At 47.3% G+C, this 15,866-nt stretch overlaps 1 protein-coding gene across 2 annotated transcripts in view; it reads right to left on the reverse strand.

Moving 5' to 3' along the window:
* Window positions 1-15,866, reverse strand: part of KCNJ6 (potassium inwardly rectifying channel subfamily J member 6) — a 266,632-nt gene that overhangs the window by 62,782 nt on the left and 187,984 nt on the right. For both annotated transcript variants that reach the window (XM_058731996.1, XM_058731995.1), the window contains one exon: window positions 8,757-9,677. In XM_058731996.1, the coding sequence (XP_058587979.1) occupies window positions 8,757-9,654 (898 nt within the window). In that variant the 5' untranslated portion in view covers window positions 9,655-9,677. The remainder of the gene's footprint in view (window positions 1-8,756; window positions 9,678-15,866) is intronic.

A 15,866-nucleotide genomic window follows, 5' to 3' on the forward strand; every position in this document is an offset into this window, starting at 1 on the left:
GGCAGAACCTGGAGTATGAGCCAATAAGTGTCCTTTCAAGAGACTCAGTGCTAAATGTTATGGAAGATCAGATTGCTCCCGTCGGTTACAGTCGGGGAAGGGGAGCCTGATGGGCAAACGAAAGCCAGTAAGTAATCAAAGGAGAATATATCATGGAGCCATAATTGTCAGTGTGCTAGTGACACTGAATCACTAACTGCTCCTTTAAAATGTGGCTGTGTGCACCAAGTCTCCTCCAGAGAGGCGTGGGCCAGACAGACTGGGGAGGTGGGCGTTTCTGAGACTGGATCCTGGCTTTCTCACCATACCAGATGGGTAATCTTGGGAAAGTTGCTCTCTAGCCCCCCACTTGAGAGTCAACCCCTCATTTGTCAAACAAGGATGACACCTACCTTTCAAAATTGTCTTGAGGGTTGAAAATAATCTATGTGCACAGCACCTACTGAAGTAACCGGCATCTGATAGGCACTCCAGAAATGACGGGTGAAAATAGTGTGAGTCACAGAATTATAGATGCACTCTGTAAATTTATTGAGCACTTACTGTGCATCAGGTCCCATGATGAATGACTTACACGTATTAGCTCGTGGAGCCATGTTGCAGGTTTAAGGAACATTCTCATGTTCCAGAATGGAAAAAGAGGTTTGGTGAAGTTAAGGAAGGACATGTGCCCAATTTCGCCGGCAGTCAGGCATGGAGGCAGAGTTTGAAGTCAGCCTGTCTGAACTGAAAGGCTTACCCTGCGAAGATGGGACTTAAAGGAGGGAGGGGGGTTCTGCAGAGTAGCTAGCTACCGATTCACTTCAGGGCCAGTCTAGACTAGCCAGTAGCAATGCAACAGCCAATTTGTCAAAATGTTAGTGTGACATTTTGTTTTTTGGTTTTTGTTTTTTTAATTTTTTTTTAACGTTTATTCATTTTTGAGACAGAGAGAGACAGAGCATGAATGGGGGAAGGTCAGAGAGAGAGGGAGACACAGAATCTGAAACGGGCTCCAGGCTCTGAGCTGTCAGCACAGAGCCCGACGCGGGGCTCGAACTCACGGACCTCGAGATCATGACCTGAGCCGAAGTCGGACGCCCAACAGACTGAGCCACCCAGGCGCCCCTGTGTGACATTTTGTATCAGACAAGATAGGCTAGATTTCTCCGTCCTAGTAAACAACTCACATTTCAGTGGCTTAACCCAATGGTAACCAACAACGTGAGGCTCTTTCTCAGTCGTGCTGTATGATCTGAGCGACTTGGCAGGGTCTTCCCTTCAAAGCCAGTCTCCAGTCCGGGGATGATGGAGGCTCTGCTGTGACGTGTGCTCTGGGGACCGTACGAGCGGAAGGAAGCATTTTCCACCAGAGCGATACGCATGGCTTATGCATAGACTTCTGGAGGAATGTGTACCACAGGGCCATGCCCAACAGGAACGGGGAGATGTGATCCTAACATGTGTCTGGCAGGATGAAAGCCGGACATATTTGGTGAACAGCACTAATGACTTTAACTCAGACCAGGGGTTTTCAAAACCACTTGGTTATCTGTGGTGGATTGTATTATTCTGTTCTCGTTTGCTTGTTCCATGTCCTGTGAAGCAATTCTATTTCCCCATTCCATGGATATCAATCGCTGCCATGTGACTTGCTAGGTATGACTAATACATGATGAGTAGAAGTGAGGTGTCCTGCCATTTTTTTTCTCTCCCTGCCATGAGAACCGCACGTCCTCCCTGGGGCTTGCTCCTTCGGTCGGCATCCTGGAGTAAACCGGAGGTGGACCGAGCTGTAACTTATGTGTAACGTGAATGAGAAGTAAACCCATGTGTTTTAAGCCCTTAGGGTTGTTTGCTACTAAAGCATAACTTACAGGGGGCAGACTGCTACAGTATCTCTATCATTCTTTCTCAATAAATAGAGAACAACAAGTTGATTATACAGAAATTACTATTTACATTTGGCCCTTGAAAACACAGGTCCGAACTATGCGGGTCCTCTCATACGTGGATTGTTTGACAATATGGTACTGTAAATATATTTTCTCTTCCTTGTGATTTTCTTCACATTTCCTTTCTTCTAGTTTATTATAAGAATATAGTATATATCACATATAACATACAAAATACGTGTTAGTCGACTGTTATTGGTCAGGCTTCTGGTCAACAGGAGGCCATCAGTAGCTCAGTTTTGGGGAGTTGAAGTTATCCATGGGTTTTCAACTGCATGGGGGGTGGTCAGTGTCCCTAACCCCCGTGTCATTTAGGGGTCAACTGACTGTCTGCTTTGTTGAAGCGTATCTATAGTTTAAGGCAGAAGTATCTCTAAGGACTTATTATGCAAGGAAATATAATTTAGTTGAGTTACCAGCACAAAACTACATTCTTCAAGTTGGGATGTCAACTGATACCTTAGAGTTGTTATGGGAAACCTAGGAGGAGAACTGGGAACACAGAAATACTGTTTTCAGATGCAGACTATTGGTCTTGTCCTCACGGAGCCGTTGCCTTAGAAGACCTGAGCATAATCTATATTCATGTTCACTTTGGGCAGAAATTATAATGATGAAATGTTACTATCAATAGGAATGCAAAGTCTTTTCAGAGTCCAGTGATTCACATTAATTCACAGCCCATCGATTTGTAATTCACGGTAAGTAACTGGGGCAGAGGCCAGGCTGGCATTTACTCTCAGTTGTGAGTATGCATTTCTTGAACTGGCTATCCGAAGTTACCATTCGCCGTTTTGACTATGCAGAGGGCCTTCAGAGGGTCATTCGTTATTCTGTCGAGGCATCAGTGGCAAGGCCCCTAAAACCGATGGAGCCACTCTCCGGGAGTGGCCCTTTGGACTGCCAGGCTTCCCACCCTCGCAAAGTTTTGCTCTATATGGCCTTTCACCTGTGCAGTCTATGGGGAAAGAAATGATCTGCTCTCACAAAACCAGAAGTCGAAAGATCACCTGTGAGGTAGGTACCGTTACTGCTTCAACGTTAGTGTGGAAGAAATCTCGAGGCATAGAGAGACTAAGGAAGCCAGTGAATGGCGTAACTGTGGCTTGAGCCCAGGATGGTCTGACCCTATAAATGACTGAAGAGACACAAGCTTGGCTGTAGCTGAGAGAGATTGCTCTCAGAAAAGAGGCATACTAAATGATTCGTATAACAAACAGAATTTGCAGGTGGACTGGTGTAGGACAGAAAAGCAAGGGCGTGCTTAACTGGAGAAGAAGCACCTCCGGGTGTTTGGCTCAGTGTGCGTGTGTGCGTGCGTGAACAACTTACATGGCTTTCCCCAGTGTATTTAACAAAGTGACACTGTTTAACAGAGTTACGATATTCTTCCTTTTAGAGGAGTTGTGGAAAAGCTTAAAACCCTGTGTGCGGTCTACAGTATCCAGTCTCAAGATTGTTAGGACATGTGATGAATCAGAACACAGTGTTCCCAAACTGCTGAAGATCACAAAAAGTTTACCGTATTTGGGGGAAGCAGTTATCATCGGTTTTTAGCCGGCCAATGACACTCCTGGGATATATCATGTCGAGGTAGACATTTTGGAAGGAAGCCCTGAATAAATCGCTTGAACCTAACGCTCAAGGAAGAAAGCGTAGTTGGATTTCTTGATGTTGATGAACGGTAGATTTCTACCTAGGAAAAATAAATTCATGTGCCCTTGAAATTTTTTGTATTCCTCCTTATATAGATTTACCACGAGGTTTTCACCCGCGTTCTTAACATTTCAGATCACCTCAATTAATTCTTTTCCCAGGTTAGGTAGCTGGGGTTGTAACTCGTAAGAGAAAAACGGTAAATCCTGAGATAATGACTTGCCAATGGAGGGATCAGCAGAAACTTATCAAGAGGAGAAAATAAGACTTGAAAAATGTAATGGGTATGAAATATCATTACTAGAAATAGCCTAAGAGTACAGCAGTGCTAACACTCAACCATCTTATCTGCGAAATGCCACCTTTTCAAAATCTGTGATCTCATATTCTCCTCTATTACAGTGAAGTGGCATTTTGATCACAGCAAAGAAAAATGGTATTTGGAAATCGGCTCTGACAGAACATCATACCCTTCCAGGGGTATTTGTGTAGACATTGCTTACTTAATTTAGATTTCAGAACTCTTTGCAGCACATTTCATCTGAATACATGGTTGTTAAAAATTCATGGGAACGCATCGAGAGTTTTAAAGCGAAATCGGTAACAGCAGAGACCAACAGAGTAACCTTAAAGAAAAAGAGGAGCCAATGGGAGGGGAAAAGAGAGGGCAGCCTGCTTTGACACTTCTTTTTGGGGCGCACTTCTCTCTTGAATCCTCATGAACCAGCAGCGTTCACCACGCAAAGAGCACTGGACGTGGAGGCTGGGTGACGTCGGCCATCCTGGGTTTCAAGGTCCTACTCTGCCAGGGGCTATTTGACCTGGACCCAGGCACTAGTCAGGCTTCCACTTCCTCTGTGAAATAAGAGTTGGTGAAGATCCCTTCCAACTCAAAAATCCTGTGATCTGTCACGTAATTTACGCGACAAAACCCTTTCCGCCCACACATTATTCTAGAGACCGCACTGAGTTTTCCTGTGGCGAAAGACGGCAACTACTTCCGATTCGCCCCCCCCACTTCCGGTTTCCTGCTTCCGGTTTGCGTTCTCGGGTTTAGGATGCCCACTCCCTCTCCTCCTACAGCTGGCAGCTGCGGGGCTGTCGGCCCTGTGTCCTCATCGGTCCCGTGTCAGTGTACCTCCACTGAGTCGGCTTCCTTCCATCCTACACTTTCCCCAGTTTTTTGTGCATTATTTAAATCTTTCAGAAGTTCCCTTCTTTGAGAAAAACTTGAAAGAAACCCCCCCCCCCCCCCCCCAGAGACGGAGGTGGAGCTCCTGGATTAAGAGGCTTTCACGAGATCCTAAGCGGTCACAGCGTGCTAGCCTCATTTGGATCCCGCTTCAAACGAGCAGCTTTGAAAACAATAAAAAAAGACATCTGTGGGACGATTAGAAGTTGGAACACCCGAATATTGGATCTTAAGGAATGATCACTAACGATTTTAGGTATGTTAGGTGCCACCAACGTGTTCCGGTTGTATGTGCGAGCCCTTGCCTTTTAGAAACACACAGGAAAGAGTTGTAGAGAAAAAGATCCGAGGCCAGGGGGTGGGGGGGCGGTTAGGGAGTGATGGTCTAGAATGGAACAAGTTTGGCTGTGAATTGACAATCCTAGAAATTCAATGATGGGTATATGAGAGTTAATTATCCTTTTTGGTCTACTCTTGTCTAAGTTTTATGATTTCTGTAACAACAACAAAAAAAAGCTTAATGGGGATTCATCCCAGCTAACCAGGCACATTTGCTGAGGTGTTGGAAAGGACTGCTTGTCAGAGTTGCATAATCGTTGGGGGGTAAATATGGAAGTTCATCAATCAGAGAGGCTCTAGTGGGGAGCTGGCTGGCAACAGGCCCAGCTCTGTGTAGCTGTCATCTAGCCTCCAGGCCAATTTGCCCTCTATAAATAACAGTCTATGTGAACGCTTTACTATTTTAAAGCACATTTGCCACAGCTGCTGAGCAAGTTTGTTTACGTAGCTGTGAACCCTTTTGTAAACATCACTATCTCAAAATTGCCCATGTGTCAGGAACATAAAGGGCCCCCTTTAAAAATATATTTGCAGGATGAGCCACGGCCAGTTCCCAGATGTCTGGGTGGCTGGTGTCAGAATTTTCCAGGGTTTGATTCGTTTTCAAAAATAGAATCACATGACTGAAAGGTTCTCGAGAGGTCACGGTGCACATCCCTCTGACCCTGGGCTGGACCGGTCGCGAGCCACCCACTGAGGATGTGGGTCTGTCTTTTGTGGGTGTGAGTCTGTCTTTTATGAGGCTAGGGGACTTATCGAGTGGGGGACTCGGGCTAGGACCTGCAGGGCATCATTGTTGGGCAAGATCACGTCCTGTCTTCAAGGAGCTTACTTTTCGTTTTCTAAAATCGAGCCTAACTCTGAGTGATGGGGCAAAGCAGGCTGGCTGCAGTAGAGAATATAATGCATCAACAGAAGACCAACTGGCGTGTTCTGGCCCCGGGCGCTCAGCAGACTAAAGGACCCAGTGGATACTCGGCTTACTGCAGGATAGCTCAGATTTCCAGAAAACACCGTATTGGAATCACTGTGTACCCACAACGCGAAAGGAGTTGTGAAAGGAGGAGAGCACTGTGGTGATGTTGCAGCGTGGGGCTCATCCTTGGAAGATGCCTGCTAATTGGGATCACCGACAGTGGTTTAAGGTCAACTAAGTCATTTTTGAAAGAAGGCATGAATAAAGCGGAAATCGTGCTGGGTCAGCTTGCCGTTTTCAAGGCTCCTGACTTCCCATCTAGCCCTGTAATGAATAATTAGATCCTTGTGAATTTGTTTTCCTTGGTGTGCATTTGGTTCACGCCTATTTTTTTTTTTTTTCCTGTGGCTTTGACTCCTTGAAGCATTCTTCCCATCCCTCAAGGGTCTGTTTAATACCCACAAATTCCATTTGTGCATTTCATTCACACAGAAAAAGTATCCTGCTGAAGCTTCAGAGATCAGATGTGCTGGAAGTATTGAACTGTATGAATCCTGTTAGGAAAAGATCAGGACATATCCAGCTTCCAGACAAACCCAGAACTCTCTAGAACATTCTTCCTTCCATATAACAGAAATTAGAAAACTTTATTTTATGTTTTTAAATTAAGAGCAGTTGCCTTTCCCCAGGAGCAGCGATAAGTGTTTTGATTTTTGTTATGCTGGCAACTACCAAGTTTTCTCTAAGAAAAGCAGGAAGAAAGGCTGCTGACTGTTCAGAGGCGAGTATCACTGTTAATTACCAAGAAAACGTTGTTCTTCCCTTTAGAATCTCTCACTCATCACAAGCTGCCATCAGAAAGACAGAGTCTGCCCCAGGGAGAATTCCAACTCAGGGACATTACAAAGATAATTTGCTCATTCTGGATTCATTTACTTTGCTCAAGATCGGGCTTTGGTCTGAGGGAACCTGAAGCTGAGCTCCTGCGGTTTGCGGCTCTGATTAGCACCAGTAACCAGAGGGTACATCTCAGTGGCTTTTGCTCCTTGAGCTCAAAGACGCAACGATAAGAAGGCTTGTCCACTCCCCTCCCTCATGTCCTACCGGGAGGGTTTGTAATGAGGAATCTGATATAAAGGCTACATCACGAGTGGTCGGTTTATGCTGCCAGCGGCTGTATGGCAGTGGTCACCACTAGGGGGATCCAGAGTCCCCGTGCTGAGCCGAGGTGGGAGAAGTTTCTGGTCGGCGAGAAAATGACCGGGCTCCTGTTTTGGATTGTTTCCTCCCCTCTCTCCTCCCCCCCTCCTCCCCTCTCTTCTTCCTCCTCCCCCCACACAGCCTTGCCTCATGAGTACTCGGGGAGAGTCAGGCTCAAGGTGCAGGTAACCCGTTCACGTGTGCAGTTCTTAGTATTTCACGTGCATTATTTTGTTATTCTTTAAAGCCAGTTTCGAATGTGGTCCGTGTTCCTTTTGTTCTACGGAAAGGAGCACAGTCCTACCGTTGAGCCCCACGCAAAGACTTTTACTCACATTTTCATTGCTGGCTGCGTTTAAAAAACCAACGGCGAGAGTTGCCACCGCTCCAAGAGAAGTTAGTTAGAGGTAATGATCTTGCCTACTGTTGGGTACAGGGAAGCAGAAACATGGGACTGATGGCTTTCAAGGGATGACTGAGCTCAGGTTATGGGTGGAAAAAGAATCTGGGGCCAGGCTGTTGGCCGTGCATTTTCAGATTATAGAAACGAACCCAGAACCGCAGGCTGCAGACTTCAAAGCACAGAAATGCAGCTTGCACATCTAAAGAGGATTTTAAGGCTACTGTCGATAACTCCGAAGAACAGGAAAGAAAATAATGCATTTGGATTCGGGTTTATACTTTATAGTGGGGCACTATTCTTAGCTTAAGTCGGAATGTCTGGCTCTATTTTGTGGAATGTTACTGATAAACGTAGGCAGGACCTGCTTTGCTGCTGGGATGTATAACACGTGCCAAACTCAGATATGAGTGAAGACTTCAATAAAGACAGACCATTTCGCTATTTTGAGAACAGATCGTTTTCCCGAGAACGCGTCAACGATCAGCCATTAACAGCAGAAGGGTCAATAGGATTGTGATGAACGGATCTTCAATTTTTTCCCCCTTTCCTGTTAGGATTATTTACTGCAGTAATTATATCAGCTGGGGGTTCAGCAGGTAGAGTATACAGAAAGACACCCAGCTTTCACTTGATATCAAAGAAGAGCCAGGGCCCCGGGTCTTGCAAATGGCTCTCAAAGAAGGGGTGTAATTGCACTTTTATTAAAGCAATTTGTCAGCCTTCCTTTGGAAGGCTAAACTTTTTCCTCTTGGCTTGCTATTAAATCACCTCAAGTATTTAAATCAGGTAATGTTTTAGAGCCATTTAAAAGCGCTTCAGAGACAGATAAGATTTTAACTTACAGAAACACTTGGAAATTTAAAATATAGTACGTAGTGCTTTCGAAAATTACTTATTAGTTTATTCTCCAAAAGCTTTTAAAAAGCTAAATGGTTAGACTTCTTGGTGGCTATGCGAGGTTAGAGGACACAGAGGTATATATACTATGTCATGAAACGAAGGGGTGATATCGATAGTGAGGGAGGTTCAGTTTTTCATATTTCATCATAAATAAGTCAGGGCCAACTCACAAAGAGCGTTGATCCCACAGATGCCCCAGCATGGAACACGTCTTACCTGTAGCCTCCACCATTCCTTCTAGGATGACCACAATTTCTAGCTCCTCTTTGGGCAGCTGGGCTTTGGAGATCTCCCAGAAAGGACTCTGTTGGTTGATTTCGTGGCTGATGATGAGTGGCGACACCAGAAATAGACGGTCATCCCCGGTGTAATACCCTACATTGATATCTGTTTGGTTCAAGGGGATGAACTCACCCTCTGAGGTCTGTTTGGATTTGATCAACTTGGCTCGGATGGAAGCCTCTACGATGTGGGAATTCCTAAGATCCCCTACTCGGAACATCAGGCACAGTTTTCCATCCCGCATGGAGATCACCGCATGGGTGGAAAAAACCAGGGTCTCTGCCCTCTTCTTGGGTTGTGATATTTTTACAAACATGCATCCCACCATGAATGCATTGACGATGGACCCCAGCACAGATTGAATTAAGAGGAGAATAATTCCCTCTGGGCACTTGTCTGTGATGACCCGGTAGCCATAACCGATGGTGGTTTCTGTCTCTATCGAAAATAAAAAAGCAGAGACGAACCCGTTGAGGTTGGTGACACAAGGAGTCCACGAGGGGTCCTCTATGTGGTCCATATCTCCTCGGATGTATGCGATTAGCCACCAGATCATCCCAAAAAAAAGCCAAGTCACTGTGTAAACCATGACGAAAATCAACAGGTTGAATCTCCACTTGAGATCCACTAAGGTGGTGAAGATGTCGGTCAGGTAGCGATAGGTCTCCCTCACGTTGCCATGATGGACGTTGCACTTTCCGTCTTTCCGCACGTACCTCTGGATTTTCCTTTTGGTCCGGTCTCGGCTGATGTGTCTTGGCAGGTCGTCCCTGGCCTGCTTAGGCAACTTTGGCTGGTGAATGGCCACAGGGCTCTCAACATCCTGGTCCATGGAGTCGCCCTCCAGGACGTTAGCTGGTGGTTTGGAGGAAAGAAAAGAAAAGTTGAATGAAATTCTGGTTCTTTTGGGGTCACGGAAACCACACTGTGTATGGTACACGGCACTCGTGTAGTTATTACCAGAGTAGATGAAGCCATTTTCATTTGGCATCTCTGGGTGGGCCTTTGGTTGACCTGGAGTCCTGTGCCCTGCCATCTAGCTTGTGTAGGTACCCCCTCACCCTTCCCACAGGGACAGAGCTTACTGCTGTGAAACTGTCTCCCTACCAGCAAGTTCTAAGAGCCAGCCCCTCCATGGGATGCCTTCCCACGTGGCCTCCAGCACACGCTGGATAAAGAAATGTTTGAATTCAGACAGTCTTGATTCTGCCCCCGCAGCCGTTGCAGGCTCTTGGGCTTGCTGTTATGGGCTGAATTGTGCCCCCCACCCCACCCCAATCTGTACTGAAGATCTAACTCCCATTGTGACTGTATTTGGAGATAGAGCCTTTAGAGATAACTAACATTAAATGAGGTCATAAGGGAGGCACCCTGATAAGACCGGTCCCTATAAGAAGAGGAAGAGACACCAGGGGTGTGCACACAGAGGAAAGGCCATGTGAAGACACAATGAGAAGGTGGCCATCTGCAAGCCAAGAAGAGAGGTCTTCCAACCCACGCGAGGTGGCCAGACACTAATCCTGCCAGCACCTTGATCTTAAACCTCCAGCCCCGCCCCGCACTCTGGTCTTCTGTTATGGCAGCCTGGGTAGACCTAACACCCTATCCAGCTTCATCGAGCCTGAGTTTCCACATTGACGAAATGGTGATCACGATATGTGATTTATAGGGTTGTTCTAAAGTTGAACGGAACGATGGATGTGCTACGTGCCTGCCAGCACTTTCCTAGCAGGTACTCTCCTTACATTTGGGGCAAGAATTTTGAGTGAACTCTCTAAATTGTTACTCGAATTTCAGAGCTGAAGAATGAAAATTCTGGTTTTGGTTGGTAAGGATGCCTGCATTATATTCTGAGGGTTGATTTGATGCCCAGGTTAAAAAAAGGTGTGGGGAAATGTTCTCTGTCTTTCTGTGTGTTACACGTTCTATTTGGTTTCTGCCTCAACACGTAACATCTGCAGTTTTGGCTCGTGGTTATTTCCTTTCCGACGGCCGTCATGACTCATGCCTTGGTACAGTCGTTAGTTAACAGTGCATTAGGAAAACTCTTCTAGAATCTGAGTGCAAGGGGAAATTTGGAAATGATGCTGCCAGTAAACACATCAACCACTGTATGAAATTACTTTTTCAGCCAATGATTTTAAAGCTTTCTAAAAGTTTCATCAGCACTTTCTTTCCCCAGGCTTTCATTCTGTGCCTTTGGGTCCGCAGTGCATTTTCTCTGCGGTAACTACGTTTTCTCCTGGGTTAAAGGAGAAACACGGTTTGTTGCGAAAACATTTATCTGAATAAGAACATAGCTGTGGATAGGACGGGAGGGGTACCAACTTCACTTATGGATTAACCTTGTTCACGGTTGGTTAGTTTCCTTAAAAATCAATCCCATAGATCTGTTTTCATATTGCAGCACAAGGAAGAGACAGCATCCGGTCTGCAAAAGCTGCTGTTTGGTTTGACAACTTTGACTTTTTAGATCACTGCCCTCAATAGCCCTCATGTGTCAAAGAGAAACTTTGCTTATTCTTTTTCTTCTTCGAACAGAGAAACCAGGACAGGCGTCAAAGCGAAGCAGCTGAGGTCGGGATGGGAGGGAGGGGGGTGGGGCATCTGGATGGACGCCAAGGCCCTCTCTTTGCTCGCTGCCGGCACCCCTACCCGGTGGGATATCTGTGACCCGGAAAGGTCTCGCCTGAGCTCTCGCTGCTGATTTTGCCCTGACTGGGAGTCTCTCCATATGACATCATGGGGGATAAACTCAGGGCTCAAACCCACTGGGATGGGGGGCTTTGTTTACAGGATGCAAGGGCCTGACTGAACCTGAGGTGGGGGTTTGCCTTGATCCGGGGTGGGGGGGAGGGGGTGGCGGGGGGGAGGTAAGCCCTCCGACTGTGCAGAGCCACCCTGAGCCCTTGCGTCCCTGAGTCCTTCAGTCCTTCCACCCCCCAAGAAGAGGGTTTGTCATATCGATTGGCCCTTAACAATCTTCAGTGATATTTCATACTTTCAAATGTCACAGAGGAAACTTACAACCCTCCTCCCCGGGCCCCCAGTTGAAGATGCTTTTCTGCCTTTTCTGGCTGGGCTATAACCTTCAAATCCAGGCATCTATCCTGACCTGGAGGAACCTGTCTGAAAGGCTAATGAGTGAGTAGACACAAACGCTCTGGGAGCTTCCCGGGAGCCTGCTGGTTGGTCCTCCACATTCTCTGTTTGTTTGTTTCTTCTTTTTCTAGCTCAGGACTGGACCACATTTCCCAGTTTCCTTTGTATTGAGAGGTGGCCAGTGCAGAGTCCTGGCAGGTCTGGAGCTGGTCTTTCCGGGTCAAAGCCTCAAAGAGTGGATGTAGCCTCTCCTAGGCCCCTGCCCTTTCTACAGGGGACGGTGGAGTCAGAAGGTGGAGGGGCCGGAGTTAGTGGCAAAAAGCCGCCATCTGACTAGAAACAAGAAAAAAAAATGTTTGGGCCGTTATGTCTGTCGTGTCTATTATCAAATATAGTCTTAGGTCTCATTTTAAGGGCAGCACTACTGACATGGGGAGAGAAGTGTCATGATTTGAGGAGGGGCTGGTGTGGGAAAGAGCAGGGAGAGAGGAAGTCGGGATGGAATGTTTGAATCTAAGCATCTATAATGAACTAGCGTGTGGTTAGTCAAATGCTTGGGTCTGGTGTTGGGCAAAATGTAAATGCATATGCTACTTAAGAGCTTAAAATTTTTTTTTTAATGTTTATTTTTGAGAGAGAGAGAGTGTGTGTGTGTGTGCACGTGAGCAGGGGAGGGGCAGAGAGAGAGGGAGACGCAGAATCCGAAGCAGGCTCCAGGCTCTGAGCGGTCAGCACAGAGCCCGACGCGGGGCTCGCACTCACGACCTGCGAGATCATGTCCTGAGCTGAAGTCGGACGCTTAACTGACTGAGCCACCCAGGCGCCCCAAGAGCCTTTTTAAAACAAATAAAAATGTAGTCAAACAAAGATAGCCCAGCCTCCTGGGGGGTGAGATGGGAAGGTGGCCTTTAAGGTGCCCCTGCAGGTGAGACAGTGCACGCGGGCAAGGTGCATCCATGGGAAGATGGTGAAGGGGTTCAGAACAGGTCGCCCCCAAAACATGCCACTTTGGCATATTGACTATTTTGAATTGAAGGTACTTATGAAACAGCCAGCGAAAGAAGGATACTCTGACCCTCCCGTCCTCCTGAAAGCAGGAGATGAATCTCCCACGGGAAAGGTGCCCTCCCTGTGCCAAGCGGGTGGGAGACACTCTCCTCACCAGAGGCGGGGAATTGGGGGCTGGGAAGGCTGTATAAACAAACTTCGTTAAACGAACCCACATCTTCCTGGTCACTCCTTTACCTTTTATTACCCAACCCCCTTGTCTTGCCAGTTCTTTACACACTGATGGTTTCCTTGTCTAAATGGTATGGAAGCTTCCGGCTCCGGTCACTCTCCCTGTCTGTATTCTTGCGAAGCTCCCGTGTACACGTGTTGTGCTTTTCTCCTGTGATTCTACGTTGGCTTAATTCTTTTTTAAGAGCGAGCGCGAGAGGGCACAAGAGTGCGAGCAGAGGAGAGAGGTGGAGAGAGAGAGAGAATCTTAAGCAGGCTTCACGCCCAGCTTGGACCCTGACACGGGCCTTGACCCCACGATCCTGGGATCGTGACCCGAGCTGAAATCGACTGGGCGCTTCACCAGCGGAACCGCCCGGGAGCCCAAGTGTCCGCTTAATTCTTAGGCCCAGCCAGAGAGCCAGAGAGGGGAGAGGAGAATGTTGCCTCCTGCAGTGGGAGGTAAGGCTGGCCTCCTGCTTGATAGGGCGCGGGGGGCAGGCACACGGGTGAAAGAAACCAAAGAGCCAGGGGACGTGTGGGAGGGCTGGGGCATAGCAGACACTGGAGTAGGAGTCCCAAGGGGCAGGAAGAGGGGCGCCGATAAGGAAGGGTGTGTGGAGTGCGCAGAAGGGGGGTGCCGAGCCTCCAGGCTGTGTCCAGAGCAATCGCGGGGAGCCCTGGACCAGGGAGCGGGGCTTCCCAGTTCCGAGCCAGGAGCAAGGCTCAGCACCCTCAGCGGGAATGCAAATGCAAGCAGGCGAAGTAGAGAAGGGAATGCTAATGATGGCTCTTAAGGGCTCTTTTCTTGCCTGAAACCCCGGGTGTGGATTTGAGGGGTGATCTGAATTGCATTTGCAGAGCATTTTGAGCCGCTGAGCAGCTGCACGTGGCAAAGCTGACCTTTCTCCTCCTGGGCGGGGCGGGGGGGGGGGGGAGGGGGGGCTGCACAGCCCCGTGATGCTAGCTTCTCGCCCCACTGCCCTGCTCAGAAACTGGCCCTGGGGCCTCCCCCCGACCCTCACCCCGCCGGGCATGCGCAGCGGCCAGGTGCTCAGACCCACTGACGACACGCGCCCCTCTGTGCAGGTGGTTGGACCAAAGAGAATGGAGAGGAACTCTCTGCCACCTGTGACGTGCCCTACTGGGTGCAAGGGGACCCAGCAGCAACCGCCAGCATCCTGATGATTTACTTGACGAGTTGCTTTTCCGGACTTTGGCTTAGAGTAAATGTGGGTCTGGGGGATAAAGCCAGTTGAGATGTTCTCCTGTTGGGAAATTGTTACATTTCAAACTATGTATGAGTTCTGTGGGTGATGCTTCCCCTGCCGAGGGAAATGTTCAGAACGTACTTCAGGAGTTTTTAATGCTTTGGGGAAAACCCGACAGGAAAACAGGAGAGATCTCCAACGCATGTGCAAAAATCAAAAGTTGGAAGGAAGTACACACAGATGTTAGTAGGTAATTCTGAGTGGGTGGCTTATGGGGGCTTTAAAATTTTCTTTTAAATATTCTGATTTTTGCAAATTTTCTAGAATAGTTTATATGACTTTTAGCATCAAAAAGGAAAAAAAAAAGGAATTTTCCAAAACGGCATTGAGACCCTTCTGGTGTATGACTTCAGGAATCTGAGAAAAATCATAACTCAACCCCCACTGTTGGGACAGCAGCGGTGGGGATACAGAATGCTATGGGGGGTGAGGGGCAAGACCCGTGGGACAAAACTAGTCAGCTGTCCCTGGGGCTGGCCAGCGGTCTCCACGAGAGAAAGGAGTGTGGGAGGCCTTACACCTGTTACAACGAGGTGGAAGAGAAAAGGAGCAGATGTGAGCCTCCTGGTGGTTTTCATTCAGCGTCACCTGCTCAGGAGAACCCTTAGTGGCACAGAATTATGGTCACTTCCTCATTAAAAATTACCTCCTAATGATGTCCGTTGACTAATGAATGGATCAAGAAGACGTGGTATATAGGGGCGCCTGGGTGGCGCAGTCGGTTAAGCGTCCGACTTCAGCCAGGTCACGATCTCACGGTCCGTGAGTTCGAGCCCCGCGTCAGGCTCTGGGCTGATGGCTCAGAGCCTGGAGCCTGTTTCCGATTCTGTGTCTCCCTCTCTCTCTGTCCCTCCCCCATTCATGCTCTGTCTCTCTCTGTCCCAAAAATAAATAAACGTTGAAAAAAAAAAAAAAAAATTTAAAAAAAAAAAAAAAAAAAAAAAGAAGACGTGGTATATATACGCCATGGAATATTACTCAGCCATCAAAAAGAATGAAATCTTGCCATTTGCAACGATATGGATGGAACTGGTGAGTGTTACACTAAGTGAAATAAGTCAGTCAGAGAAAGATACATACCATGTGATTTCACTCATATGTGGAATTTAAGAAACAAAACAAATGAGCAAAGGGAGAATAAGAGAGAGAGAGAGAGAGAGAGAGAGAGGCAAACCAAGAAACAGGCTCTTAACTATAGAGAACAAACTGATGGCTTCCAGGGGGGAGGGAGGTGAGGGGATGGGTAAAATTCAGGGGTGCACTGTAGTGATGAACACTGGGTGATGTATGGGAGTGTTGAATCACTATGTTGTACCCATGAAACTAATAATACACTGTATGTTAACTAATTGCAATTTAAGTAAAAGCTAAAAAGAAATGACCTACTTGATGAAAAGACAATGTACAGAGTGGAAGATAATATTTGCAAAGCATATCTTAGGCAAGAGACTAA

The sequence above is a fragment of the Neofelis nebulosa genome, chromosome 5, assembly GCF_028018385.1.
Source record: "Neofelis nebulosa isolate mNeoNeb1 chromosome 5, mNeoNeb1.pri, whole genome shotgun sequence".
Lineage (NCBI taxonomy): Eukaryota > Metazoa > Chordata > Mammalia > Carnivora > Felidae > Neofelis > Neofelis nebulosa.